Genomic DNA, 15,518 nt, shown 5'->3' with positions numbered 1-15,518 from the left:
AACTTTTCTAAAAAATTTTATATTATTTAATGATTGTTATAAGTTACAAATTTTTTACCAGATGATAACTATGTTGCATAAAGTTTTTAACAACATATATAACTGACTATGAGTAATTATCTTCACTTACAATAAATTTTAACTTAAGTACATGAAAAGAGATACGAATGAGCAACTTATCTGCCTGGATCTTTCCTTGCCAAGTATCTTGCTCCAAACATTTGATATAAGTGTTACATTAATATTCCTAATGGAATGATGCGACATAGTAGTCTAGAAAATTAAAATTTTACATACTATTACGTGGTCCCCGGAAAAAAATCCTGGTCGATATATTTGGAGAAATCTGAAATTTAATAGAAATATTATGTGGTATTCATAAATTGAGGAAATCTATATCATAGGAAAGAGATATGATTCGAATGTTCCCATTCACTGGATTCTAGAGTTTCACTCTGGCTAAGAGTTCATCGCGAGCTGTACAATCAGTCGTCTTTCAAAATATTCCTTCGGATCAATTACTAAGATATATATCTATGGCAAGAGATGGTGAAACTCATTCAAGCCCTCCTGGAATATGTGGAGCACACATCCAGTAATTCCATTGACCCACTGGAACGGCTAAATCAACCTTCACTCCAACATTCACTCCTTGTCCTCCCTCCACAGGTATGAATAGAATGCTTCCAGAGGGCTCCACTGATGCCCCAGTCCAGAGAAGGAAGGCTACCAGGAACACAAGAAAGTGAAGTAGGCAAAAAGGCAAAATGGAGGAATGCAGGGAATGAAGAGCTGGAAGGTGCGGGCGTGGGAAGTGGCAGAGAGTGAGCAAGTGTAATGGGAGACTAAGATGCCCGCCTGGGACAGGAAGGGGATTTTATGAAGTCTCCTCATTGTGGCCAAGTGAGAGGTGGCCCATGCCCAAAGTATTTCCTACAAATTGAAACTAAAGTATTTTTAGAAACTATCCTGCCCAATTGATTAAATGGTTGTCTTTTACTGATGACAGTTTTCATTTAGGGCTGGTAGTCAAGTACTGCACTCTGATTAGATAGCCCTTTTCCACATAATGTTTAATGGATATCCATTGACCATGTTGATATTTTGTGGTCTTGAACTAGAAAGCTCTGCAAAATACCATCGACCCAAAGATGCAGTCAGGGTGGCTAGCAAAACTGTCATCACCAAAAGACAACCAACAGGGATGAGGAACCCGGAAATGCAAAGACAAGCATTACAATTATTATATTACAATCATATGTACCATATGATTTCTAGTTGAATATGAGTGAAGATTGCTATTTGCATGAAAGATATGGATATTATGGATGATAAAGACATATGGCAAGCATATATTACACAGAAGGAATGGTAAGAAAATTTAAATTTTTTGAATAAGGGCCTATATGGTTGTAGAAAACTTTGTATAACCTGCAAACAGATGATCCCCAGAACTCTATTCCATACGAGTCCTCTAGAGAAAAAAGTAAAATGATCCACTAGTTTTAATACTTCCAGAGACTTATGCAGGATCCAAATAGTGTGCATCAAAGTATGCAGTTCAGAACATTATTAACATCAACATTCCAAGCACCAGTTTATTAAACATGCGGACCTAAAACCTTGGTATTGAATGTGCAAATAATTTTTTCTTGTTGAGATTGAAATCAATATTCTCTTGCAATATTGCATGATTATATGCAAGGACCTTTGTCTTTTCGCAAAACTGGTAGATAAGTATGCTGAGACTTTAATAGTTACACCTGGAATGAAAATGTTAAAAATTTACTTAGTTGAGTAATCTTAAGTGGAATAAATTATTTTTCTGTTGACATTTTGTCAACATTCATTTTATAAGAAGGAACTAGGCAAAAATTGGCATATTAATAATTAATCCATCTCGCAAAAGGTGATTCTTATCGAAATAACTTCAATACAAAGAAAAGATGAAAGAATGATAAGAGCAACTTTAACATGACACTTTCACATAATTTATAATAGTGTACATTTTCATTAGTTTTCATAATGATGTATTCATCTTGTACAGATATTGATCAAGCTCTTGACACAAAATTTACTAAATTACTGGGGAAAAATACTTTTGTTACATTAAGGTGTGGAATTAAAGCTAATTCTGAATTTACATAAATTATTTTAATTTGGTTTAACTTAACTCTTTTAAAAATATATTACACACAAACTAAGTAGGGGGTGTGGTTGTCCAATTGGTAGTGTGTTGGTTTATTGCCCTGGGGACCTGGATCTGATTCCGAGTGATGCCTCTGAGACCCTCTGCCCTTCATCCATGCTGAGGGAATTTTCAGGTAACAAATCTTCCTGGGAAACCACAAAGTGGCCCCAGAAAAGGAACTGGCCCCCATTATTACCCTGTTGATTAGTGAATGTCAAATAAAATTCAGCTTATTACTAGGCAAGGTACATCAAAGCAAACCTGCAAGTTTATAAATGTTGAATAAAATGAAAATAACATCCCAGCCAGTATAAGATTAGTATGTACTATGGTTTCATCAAAATCCATAATACTTCAAATCAAATTAGAAAACAATTTGAAAAACCTAAACCAGCCAAATGATTAAACAAGAGTAACCACAGTGATCAGCACAAAGTTTGATTTTTATAAATATGAGAGTGCAGCTCACCTCACAAAGGCCCAAAGTGTGTGGGATTAAAAAGTTTGACAATACCTCACACCTAGTTGCAAAGATGTTTTTGGGCATCATACCAAAATGAAGGAATGGAGATGAAGCAGTTCATTTCCTTGGGATGCCTCTGGTTGCATGTTGATTACCCTAAGAATAATAGAATTACAGTGGAACTGGGAATTTTCCAAAGTCACCAAGAATCAGGCCTGCCCTTCAGAGTTAACTGAATTATCTAATCCCTTGGCTACCACACCTCCCAGAAGAAATCATTGCATAGTAAATTTCCATCATAACATTGTGTTAATTTAATGATGAAATTCGAAAAAATGACTTTTTTCAATAAAGAATAACATATGAGCCATCCTGCATCATTGGGATGATTACAAATTGGGCTTCTTTGGTTACTTTTTGGATTGTTTTTCCAAAAATGTGATGATTTCAACATGGGCTGACAGAAAAAGCACACTTCTACATGACCCCACACTACAATACACACTTCTGTTCCACATTCATTCTACCTCCCTTCATTCCACCAAACATCTCTAGTATATTCCCCCAGTCACCTGTCTTGACTAATGTTCTCCCTTTTAATATACACATTATCAGGCTCGATTGTGTGGAAACTTATTTTTGAATGAAGGGAGAATGATGTATTTCCCAAAAACCTCAAATTTCCTGCATCTAATTTCATCACAAAGGCATCATCTTAAGGTACCCAAGGATTACTTATGAATTCACATTGAAACTAGTTGACGCAAATGTAAAGTTTTGTGGAAAATGCAGAGTAACCTTTCATTCTCAGGTCTTTTACAGTATCAATGTTGACACCATTTCTACTTGCTAAGGCAAAATGTAAATAATTATTCTTCGTGCTTATAATACTTGGGAAGCAAGTGAAAATAGTAGGCAAATAATCTCAGTAGAGCCAGAGCAACCTTGGGTTATTAGATTTTACCCATATTTTCTCCTCTCGACATGAGTTGGACATTTTTTCAGGCGATTTTCATGCAATAGACCTGAAATGAAATGACAAGGGAAGCTTAGCAGGTTTCAGCCCAGGAATGACCTCATTTGAAGCGTATCTGTAGAGAAAGGAATTTCAAAATATTCTTTTAAGGCTGACAAATTTAAGGGATTGGTGGCTAATTTCACCGAGCCCCAACGCGCCAGGATGACTCCTAAAAAGGATTCCTGGAAAATACACATAATTATGTACATATCAATCGTTCGAAAACTCTACGATAGATTTGAGTGCACAGCCTCCGTGCTTGGATGCCGAGCGCGATAGTAATTATGGTCCCACCGTCTCGTACGTAGGAATGAACTACGAAATTCAGGTTGAATTTTTATCCACTTGACAAGCGTTCAAATCTTAAGCCCCTACCAATTTCGAATACCATGCCATGCCTGGGGTAGACCATATTATAAATTGTGGGGCGTCTACAATGACGAATAATTAGACGTCAAAAATCGAAATTTCAATGTGTGTGCACACAAGAATTGGAAGCTACTGCAGTCATGATTGCAACCTCATTATTGCCGGGGATCGACAATATTTGTAATTTAGGGGAGGTGCCCGATAGCCGAGGTCATTGGCGCCATTAGGGGTGGATGAGAAAGGAGGAATGGAGGAGGAAAACCTGACTTCGGCAGTACTCCACTCTTAACGAAAGGCGCCGAGGGGTCCGCAGTTTTACGTCCCAAACGACGGACGGTGTACTCACTCAAAGTGCTCTCCACAAAACACCATCCTAGAAATCGAGACACCACTGGAAAATACCTGCCACCTCTAGGATTTAAACTAGGGCCTTCACAGTGGGAAGCCAGTACGTTACACACCGCAACATCCCGATCCCAGATTAATACATTACCAGATGCTAATAGCCAACGACAATCGAGTCCCACTGAAGATCTGCTTTACCGCATACTTCAACTCATTGCTCAGTGTATGCATATACGGATACCAGCAAAAGAAATCACATATCGAAATAATTTTTGTAGGCCGACTACATACGTACCAACATGCAGCCGTAAATTTTGGAAAGTTGCCCTAAGATCTAGATAATCGAAACCTGGCAATAGGAAACTTGATGCACAGAACACGTTTACGAAGAAGCCTAATCTACCACTGTATGTTTGCACGTGGGCTTGTACGAAATCGCCACTCACCAATGGTACAGAGCTTCCCGTGATTTCGACTGCTTGGTCTTCTCCCGAGTAGCTCGACCATATGCCCTCGTGGGCTCCACGAACTCCGGGGATGGCGATGATGCCATCCGCTTCGATCGCCTGCCTCATCCCGGCTCTAAAAGCGAACTGGCGAGACCAAATGCCGGCCGGCAAGTAAGGGGAGGACTTTGGGGCGAGGGTGGGGGAGTCTATGGGGGAGGCTTCGCACAAGAGAGAGTGAAATCGAACTGGGACGATGGAAAAGGAGGGAATCGTTAGCCCCTTTCAATTCCGAAAGTGCGCATTTCGCGTATCTTGACAGGGCTTTGCACTGGAGCGCTGCTCCCTTCCTCGCCGAAAGCTTGAGTGCCGAGTTTACGTACAGCTGCTTCAAAGACCACCAGCCTACAATGCATTGCGTGCCCCTCCAGAAATGCGCTTGCGTCATTAAACGAGCCGTCGTATGACCATTAAGTAAACCCACACTTGGGTCTCATTGTTAGCCCAGAAAATAATTTGCAAGTTCCAATTAAATTGGCGAAAAATTGTTGTAAGGAAAATTTCATCAGGATCTCGGTAAATTAAATTTGTTGGCAACTACTATTCCTCAGTAGGCAGTATGAACCTGAATATTCCTTTAGTTTTCTTTGATTTCATTGCATAAGGGAAAGGGCAACTTGCACATAACGGGGAGGGTGGGTTGGATGGAGGGTCAGAGGAGAGGGGGAGGGTTGAGGCACAGGTGAAGCAGCATTGCCAATCCCGCCTCGGAAGTGCGATGAGTCATCGGCGTGCCATCCGACGGACTGTGCAGTGTACTAGGATATCCTTAGGTGGCATTCAATTCCTCTTTCGCGGTGACTCTTCTTCATCATGAAGAAGTGTCGCGGTGAATCATCTCTTTGGTTGGTCTCAGTCCCCCTACCCTTATGCGGGTAAAGGGATTGAGAATTCTCCCGCAGTATCCCTGCCTGTCGTAGGAGGCGACTAAAGAGGCGGGGAGACTACCCGAAAACTAGCCCCTAGTAAGAAAGGGATACTGCCGAATAGTCTAATGGATGTACTGTCTGCGTAAGGCCATACCATCCGGCCTGCGCCTGGAGTCCCGCAAGTGAGGGAAAGGGATCCCGGAGGGTTAGCTTTCTGTTTCCCAACCCGGTTTTGGAAATCTGGTATGGACCAGGGAGTAATATTCCTCTTCGGCCCTAGATTTTGTAAAAACGGGTGTCCGAGGACTATCCACTCCCAGTCAATTGGCATTCCTCATGTTAATATATTTTGAAAGAACATTGGAAGTGGGACCTCTTTCTTCCGAAATTCTTTCACTTGGTCCTCGAAAGTCATCACTTCAAAAACCGAGCATAACGTTTCTGAACATTCCAATATATGGTACGAACGGGATGACAAAAATCGTGCTTTGCCCATTACAATGCAATCGAAGTCAGAATTCCCAGTGTATTATACAAGTACAAATGAGAGCATACTGTTCTGAATGTGAGAGCGTAGAGACCATTATGCTCTCACATGCCCTTTGCCCAATTATTTCATTTAATCTGTTTAATAGTGTTAAGGTACCCACCTCTCGAATATCCCTACAGGTTTATCACCTTTTATAATATTGAGAAGGTCTACATTTATCCTGCGGTGGAGGGAATACTTTGTTTATCATTAAAGTCGTGATTTTTTACCTAAGAGGCACCCAGCCATCTTGAAGGCTGTCGGCGCATACTTTGCAGCCTGTGAGCAAGAATTACGTAAGCCTTAATGCTAGTATTGACGAAGTAATGGCACCGCGGTCGGGCAATGTTATTCTGATCCCTTATCGTTCGTGGAAATAATTACATCTCCAATCCATCCATTCTACAATTGATCTCTCCTACCGTATTCCGATGGGGGTAATAATAAATTTCTACATCACTGCTTAAGAGATCTCCATCCAATTTATGCAAAAGATTTGATCTATAATTTAACCTTTGCTCCGTGAGTGATTTCCAGCCTAGCTGCTCTAATAGGTTGGATACGCTACTAAGTTTATCTTAAGAACGTTTTACATATCTAGCTCTTCTACGCTGCAGGCGATCCAATTTGGCAATTAATCCAACTTTGTGAGGATCCCATATACATGCAGCACATTCTAATAAATCCAACTTTTTTGTTAGATAGTCCACGTATTCCCCATATGTGTTTCACCTAGGAGAGGTCATGAGTGAGCGTAACGCCTAGGCATTTAATCGAGTCTACGCATTCCATTTTTGTGATTTATGACTACACATTTTCGAGGTGAGATGGAAGGATAGCAGGGATTATTGGAGTAATATTGATAGAGTAATTAACACCAGAGGGGACGAGAGCTGACAAGGGGTTGCCAAAATATTGAATGAAAAAGTAGGTAGGATCATAGTCAACAAAGAGCAATCAACGGATAGAATTTTACCCAGGTAAATCAAAAGAAGAAACAACGAACTCCGTTATTGTTCAGGTATGCATGTCACCAAGCAATCATAAGAAGGGAGACGTCGATAGGGTATACGATCTGTTAGAGGATATAATCGCGGATGTTCCTGGAGGGAAGCATTTTATAGTGATGGGGGATCAGGATGCAACAGTGGGCGAAGGAAAGGATGGTTATGAGGTAGGATTTTACGGTTTAGGTAGGTGGAATGACTGCGGGGAGAAAGCAATTGAATTCTGAGTGAGACAGGGGTTAGTCATCAGCAAAACTTAGTTAGACACCCCAAAAGACGCAAGTATACATGGTAGATGCTGGGTTACTCTTAAAGGTATCAGTCAGATCATTTTGTGGTTCGACAAAGATTTAGGAACAGCGTGATCAATTTGCACTGGTTCCCGAGAGCGGATGTGGACTCATCACAATATACCTGTAGTTGTTATAAAGTGCAGTGACCGACTCAAAAAGAAAAGGCAAGGTAGGTGGGTCAGGAAATGGAATTGAGACACATTAACTGGATTGACAAGAAAGGAATATCAGCATGCTGAATTAAAGAATGTTCTAGAGAATATTATATCTAATCTGATGCCCGTCTACTGAAGCTAATACTCGAAAAGGAAGAATAGTGACAGAAAAGATAAATAAAAATCTTTGAAATAACCCCAGTAGCACTACATTTAAACTTCAAAGCCTCTGCATTACTCATTTGTTTGACTCATTATGACATAAACGGAACATAAAAAGAGAACGATTAAAGGTTTGGGTTATTGTTGATCGGAAATAAAATCTCAGAGCAGCACATTAATAATTTAAAATTCATGCAGATGTTGTCGATATCAATTTAGAAGTATCTTTAATTCAACAGGGTAGCCATCATTAGTCACCCGTTGTCGGAAGGGGGGATACTTGAAAGATTATCTTAAATAGGTAATGGACTTGTTTTTTGTTAGCTAAGCAGGTCAGTGACATCAACTTGTGCATTAAAGTGCCTTCGTTAAGCCTAAAGAAATTTTTTGTAATTAATTTATAACTTTCATTCTTTTAACCTACCCCCTAGTGCATTTAACGGTTAAGGAACCCTCTCAACAGTTTTGGTGTTCATTACACGTCTGAGGCCATCATCTAATCAGTGAATTTGCTGATGTAACTTAACTCTAACTAACTTTACCAAAACTCCGATAGTTCACCACAAACACTCAGCCAAATTTTAAGAAAAAAATGCTCTAGTTTAGAAGATATTGTTGAGTACTCTCTGATTTTTGGTGTGAATGGACGACGCTGGTGACAAATAGTGGGCCTTGGATCATAAACTAGGCCATTCGCATGGGTAAGCAAATGCCTGCAGGTCTTGTGAATAGTGTTTATGTCAATTTGCAAGAAAAAAATGTTCTAGTTTAGGAGATATGGCCTCAAAAGGTTTTCCTTTCCCTATATTAGACGACTTACCGCTTGGGCTAACTTAAGTTTAGTTATCCTTCTAGGGCCGTACATCATATGCTACGTCATTAATGTCAGCGTTGCCATTGGTAGTGATTACAGGGGGTATTTCTGAGTATATTATGTCCAATATAGTGAGATAAATGTAATAGTTTAGGAGATTTACTTTGTGCAAAAACGTGCATGTTGGTATGAATGAAAAATTCATAGCATCCTCGGTCGTTAAGTAGTCGTGGGCTAGCTCCCCGTGAGTTAAGTACATTTCATTATCATTACGTAATTTTTTTGTGGGCTCAACATTATTTGGGTGATGCTTCATATACGATGCCACAGAGAATTTTAGTTTCCATCTCTTTCCCCATTGCGGAATGAACCCACCAGGATTACGAATTAAATTTGTTTGTAGAAAGAAACGTATTAAAATAATTATTTTATTAATTATGATACATACCTGATTCTTTTTTCCTAGACAACTGTCGAGATACAACTGTTTTTGCCGACTCTTCATAGTGTTGCGAAAATGCGACACAGAATTATCATAATATAAATTTGTAACGTAGGTAACAACCGCCATAGTAGGGTGATGCTTCTTAATTTGCGATGTAGCAGTTTCCCGTGCTTTCAGCATTTCTCTGATTGAGCTAAATGATTGTTGCTTTGCTGTAACCTCCTCCCCAGACAAACTCTTCTCCACAACTTCTACCTGTGAAACACAATGCAACTCCATAAGCTCTTCGGTAGTCAGCTCCTCCACAAGCTAATCGATATTATTGTTATCCACCTCGAGTCCCTGGAACTAGGCCAAGGACAAAATCTCATCGACAAAGTCCCAATATCTGCTATCTCAAATCCCTTACAGTCAATTTCGTCAATACTCTCCAGCTAATTTTCAATCATGCTGAAATGATATTTCCTAATCACTTTCACATTGAGATTGTTCCTTTCAGTCCCCTCATCACAATGCTCGAAGTGCTTCAGTGTACAGCTTCTTAAAGTTAGAAATAACCTACTGGTCCATAGGCTGGAGTAATGGAGTGGCTTAGATGGTTTCTGGCTCAACTTAGTGGAAGTTCATGTTCATTGAATGAAGAACACAATGTGTTTTTCCACAGCTCTCTCTTTTGGTAGTACTAGTTCCAACGCTTCGGCATCATCATCATGCATCTTAAGATGAGCCTAAGCGTTGAAACTAGTAGTACCAAAATAAAGAACAGTGGAAAAATACATTGTGTTCTTCATTTAATAATAATGGCAAGGTGTTGGGGGGAAGATACTAGACATTGATGAATTTAAATTCCTCAAGGTCGGGAAGGGCAGGAAGATGATCAAGAGCATTGTCCATAAAAAGTAAGAAGGCTCATGGAGTTTCTGAATGGTGGACAAACATGGATTTAATATTCAAATCACCACTTGCATTGGCACAAAATAACAGCGTGAGAGTGTCTTTCATTGGCTTGTTGCTGGAAATGCATTCCCTTCTGCGGAAATATAAATTTGTTTCAGCATCTTTTTCCAGAAGAGACCCATCTGTTCACAATTAGAAACCTGTTGCACCAGGTAACCCTCAGAATCTATGAGCTATTTGAGGTCGCTGATGAAGTCCTCCACGGCCTTTGAGTCGAAGCTCACTGCTTCACCACGACTCCCAATGCTGTAAATACCGGTTCTTCTCTTAAACTTCTCAAACCACCCATGGTATCCCTTAAATACTTCCTTTTTGTCCTTGGATGATCCTGGCATTTTCTTAATGAGGTCAGAAAAACTCTTTCACCTTACCACAAATCATGTTCTCATTAATAGCATCGTCTTGAAATTGTTTATCCATATGATAAGCAACCTTTCAATATCATTCTGAATACATAACCATTGCTTAGATATTCTTGTCACAACCTTTGAAGCATCCTTCCCCTTTATTTCTTCCTTGTTCTTCAGGATATTACAAATCTTTGATGTCAACTGATTGTATGCGCATCATAGATCAGCTATGGTGACACCTCGTTCTTGTTTTCAATGATTTCACTTTTCATTTCATCCGTTACTTTCATTCTCTTTAGATTGTCTCCTAGCTGCTTTTTCTTTGGGGACATTTAAAAACTATTCCTAAAATATTATTACACTGTACACAAAAAGTCACAAGTAGCATGCCTGAACACAAGTTTGGACAAATCTGCTATCACTACCAACACTTCAATGCTAGTGGCACTTAAGCTAAACAAGCGTAATAGTCAGTGCAATCACTCCAGGAATCCACCTCTTCTCATCACTCAGTATGTGAAATGCTGCCCACTAAGCGAGTCATTCTTTGGCACAATATTTTTACTTGTTATGCAAATCACTCGCTATCTTAGGTGCTCGTTAAACACAGTTCCATGGTATCATGTGAATACTTCATTTTTCCACATTTGGTAAAAATTTCAATGTCCTTCAATGTCAACAGACAACTTATTGGATTTACGTAGTGACACTCACAAACTGAGGCTTCTCCTAGCTTGTCTCAATTGTTACATACAATTTTAAGGCTATTAAATTATGAATCTGGGACCATATTGCATATGGTCAGTAGAATAACAGGTTTAAAACATGAGCCATAGATCACAGGAAGATTAAACAGAACAATGGCAAATGATCATTGGTAGCTATACAAAATAAATGGTCACTTTAACATCAATCTTATGTGACTTTTTCAAAGAAATACACACAAATATGAACAATTCCTTAGAAGTTCTTAAAAAAGCTATTCATGCTCATGTCTGATATAGCAGAATCTCATTTTCAAGAGTTCAAGTTTTCAGTGATTTTTCACAATTTATTTTGTAGTCCAACCAAATATCCATATCAACGTGATATTTAGTTAAAGCAATAGGGTTTTACAGCCCTCAATGCCACATAACTCTAAAATTGTGTATTCCATTCAGCCAGAGGTAAAAAGGGTAGACAACTAAAACTATTCCACCTGCTCACTGAAAAAAAATTATCAAGGAAATAAATAAGGGATAGTATAAAAAGAAATACCAAAGTTACAATCTATTGTTTAATGAACCATGAATTTCAAATTAATATGAAGAAGTCTTGTTTCCAACGCATTATTATGTACATCCAATATTTCACAATGAAACCATCTGATACATAAATTACTTCACCTTAAGAGTAGGAGTGCAATGAGTTTCATTATGACTTCCGTTACACAATATACATCAATGCTTTTGCTAGGTTGCCATCAATGAGATGACATCAAGTGAGCATCAAAGACATGGCCACAGGTTCCAGCTCAAGCAAAAAAAAACACCCTGCCTTGCATTCAACATATGCACAGAATGTCACAACTACACTAACGTAACAAAAAATGGGAACTGGATCTAAACATTTAAATTATCACCGTCTTTAATAACTATTCAACACTTGCAATCTTACGCTCATCCTCAACACTTACAAAGAACATCGAATCAACATTCACTCTCTTACTACCTACCTATCATTCAACCACCTACCTAAATTATGCCTAATTATTCTAGATATATGTACACCAACAGTGCAGGTATGATTTAAGTGAGTGGTGGCAATGGAGCTAGATTAAAGTAATGAGACATGTCAGGGGTTGCATTAATTAAGCTTGATTTCCAGTAATTATTGAATATGATTGCAATTTAGGATCACAAGAAGTTTTACAATTACTAAATGTGAAACATTTCACACAACTGCATTCTAAGCCATCAAGTTTTAGGTGTTAGCACAGGAGAAATTTCCAGCATTAAATCCAATATACACGTATTTGTTGTGCATTGGAGTTAAAACACTGCAGTCATAAGCGCTGAAAAAGGGATGAAAAAACTCAAATGACAATGATTTGCACGTGCTCAAACATAAATGGAGTACTTAAATACAAATACATTTATTAGGGAGTATGTTTTCATCAGTAATAATAGGGATCACAGCTTCATTTAGTGACAGGAAACATTGGTAAAATTTTCTTGGTCTCCCTTTCATCCTCAACCAATGGCAAGAAAAGATTGAAGACCAATCCCACCAACATATTTTTATTTCAGATGTGCAGGTTAACTGACACAATGCAAACAATGAGCTGAAACACCTTGCTTGCTTTCTGATCTCATTAAATGCAATGCATGAAGGCTAAGTATTCGCTTATATCACTTAGCTGGCCACCAGGAAACTCTGGGCACATCAGACATCAGATGATTTGTCAATTCATTAAGGTTTCACATAAAATCTTCACATGTCAACATACTTTAGCAGAGAGACCCCCAAACTTCTCGTGCCCATCTCCTTGTCATTTATCCAAATGGAGTTTCACTCGGTGCATCACGTTCACTGCGACGCATCTGTTACCTAATATTATTTCTACAGTAAACCAGTGTCAAAAATTTGTCGACAAGTTTCTCACTCCAAATGAAATAAATATGCTGCTCATTTCTCCAAGATTTGCATTATCAGGTTATTTTTTTTTTTAAGCGTAATTAAAAACCTGCACACAGGAAATCAAACTTGTAACATAATATTGGATATTTCGATGGTTTTGAGTCATTAAAAAAAAAAATTATTACTTTTCAGAAGTAATTTAAATAAAAGCTAAAAAAAAAATTAGATCAAAAAATAAGAACAAGTTTTCAGTCTCTCCAAAGTTTCCTTAGTCCCACTAATTCTTCTAACTTATTGCCTGAGCTGTTCCATTCACTGTCTTTGAGGTGAGAACGTCATTCTCATATACCATCACAGTTTCTTTCCCATTCTCAAAGACCCTGGGGAAAAAGAAAAAAAAGAAAGTTTTAGAACACTAAAGGAGCAGAAGAGAAAATTCATTTACACTGTTTATACACAACTCTCATTACTCAATACAATTAATATTTATATCCTACAAGAACCCAAGACATGCCTAAGTATATAAAAGCAGGTTTATTAAGTAAAATGAGGACGCAGATCCATAACCATAGCATCCTCCCATGACATATCTTGATTGCAACTTTTATTCAAGAATGTTTGTTGGTAGAAATGATAGAATTTCACAGCTTAAAAAGACTTTGCCTTGGGATGGAGTCAAACCCACCAGGGATTTGTTTACTTTGTCAGGAAAATTTGTAATTATGTGACACATTGTATTATTTTAGAGTAGTTTTTTTAATGATTCCATGGGGATAGTGAAACGTCTAATAGTGAACAGGCAATACACTTCCCTCTTTGCAAATGTTTTCTACTGATCAAAGGATGAAAGAAACTATGTTTCTCTAGTCTACATGAAATTCATCACTGGTTCAATGGGGACACATTTTTTTTATTTTTATTGAATTGTTATATCTCAATTTTATTGCACATCAACCAAAGTAATTTGAAATGTAGAAAGAAAACACTACACCTAGATGAATGACTGGTACATACTTCATGGCTACTTTCTCATTAAAAAATATACTAATAAAATGAGGTAAAAACCCATTATTATGAAACTCCTTTGAATGAAACTTTGTTCTTGCAAAGCTAAGTCATTCGTTCCAGAGAAAATGGTATCCCGAATGCATGGCATGTGTTTAGTTCTATGAAATACAAAAATTACAAGCAGTAGTTGAAACCCTAAATGAGTAGAAAATTTTCAACAATTCCGGCTTTCAAGCTCCTTCAAAAACTCCTTTTGCAATCGCAATTGGAAGATTGGCTACCCTTGCAAATACATGGGCTTAAAAAAAGTACTCCTGAATTGCCAAGATATTGTCAAGGGTTATTAATGAAGAGTGCTGTACGTGCTAAAATATGCCATGCTTTTCAGTAGTTTTGTCTGTAGTTGGACATTGACTGCTATCTCAAATACATTACAGAGATTCTCTTCAAACAACGAACTAAGAGCTGGAGAAGACATACTTTGCAGGCCTTAAGGAATCTAACTTTCGAGATGCAATCAAGACATTGGGACATCATTGGACCAAGTGCATTACTGTACAGGGACACTACATTGAAAAATAAAAATGTTTCACTGAGGTAAGTTATTTATTTCTATTCAATTTCGAGTACTTTTCAAATAATGGCCATAAAACTCAGAAAAAATGTAAAGAAAATTAAAATGTATTCATCACAAACATTATACTCCTGTAAGGCAATTCGTGATTGAAAAAAAAAATAATTGAAAAGTCTACCCACAAAGTTTACGCAGATTATGCAGAGACATTGGCATATCATTAGCTTATGTTTTATATATGTATTTGTCCAGTGATAATTGCACATCTTTTTTTACTTTACAGCATGTGAAGAAATTACTTGTGGTCCAGGTCCCTTAGTAAAATGCTCACGAGTTTGTCTAGCATCTCAAAACCCACAAGTACTTTCTCTATAATATGAAAGTATTTTATCATTTTTGGTTTGAAATCATCTTTATTTCTCAAGCGCTTTGCATCAAATTATAACAATTCAACAAAATAATTTATTTTGACACGCAGCTTTCATTTCCACATGCTCATTGATTACATTACGCTCTTATTCACTCCATATCTCATACCTTAGTTTTCATCACTGATCCTGATGCTAAATGAATTCAATAGGCAAGTTGGGATAATTGCATTATTTGTAAGGGATCAACAAACTGAAGCAATATAAGAAGAAATGAATAATCCTTAAAGGAGACTGCTGAAAATTAACATCATTCATCTCAAAAAATGAAGTACTTTCATTTTGCAGTCTCCTAACCACCCTTACATATGTTTGGCTTACATACATATACATATGTATACAGAATGGATAATTTAAACTTTGTGTCATTTCATCAAACAAACTGTCACATTTCCTTTGAATTTATTTATACTTAT

The 15,518-nt window shown here is 37.8% G+C and overlaps 1 protein-coding gene across 2 annotated transcripts in view; it reads right to left on the bottom strand.

Annotated features, from left to right (window-relative positions):
- Positions 1-11,735: 11,735 nt before the first annotated feature.
- Positions 11,736-15,518, bottom strand: part of mrj (DnaJ heat shock protein family (Hsp40) member B6 mrj) — a 319,815-nt gene continuing 316,032 nt past the window's right edge. For both annotated transcript variants that reach the window (XM_071590950.1, XM_071590951.1), the window contains one exon: positions 11,736-13,472. In XM_071590950.1, the coding sequence (XP_071447051.1) occupies positions 13,379-13,472 (94 nt within the window). In that variant the 3' untranslated portion in view covers positions 11,736-13,378. The remainder of the gene's footprint in view (positions 13,473-15,518) is intronic.

The sequence above is a fragment of the Hetaerina americana genome, unplaced genomic scaffold (genome assembly GCF_022747635.1).
Source record: "Hetaerina americana unplaced genomic scaffold, ioHetAmer1.1.p SCAF_4, whole genome shotgun sequence".
Classification (NCBI taxonomy): domain Eukaryota; kingdom Metazoa; phylum Arthropoda; class Insecta; order Odonata; family Calopterygidae; genus Hetaerina; species Hetaerina americana.
Note: the sequence above shows the minus strand (reverse complement) of the source record. Positions and strands in the feature narration are given on the sequence as shown.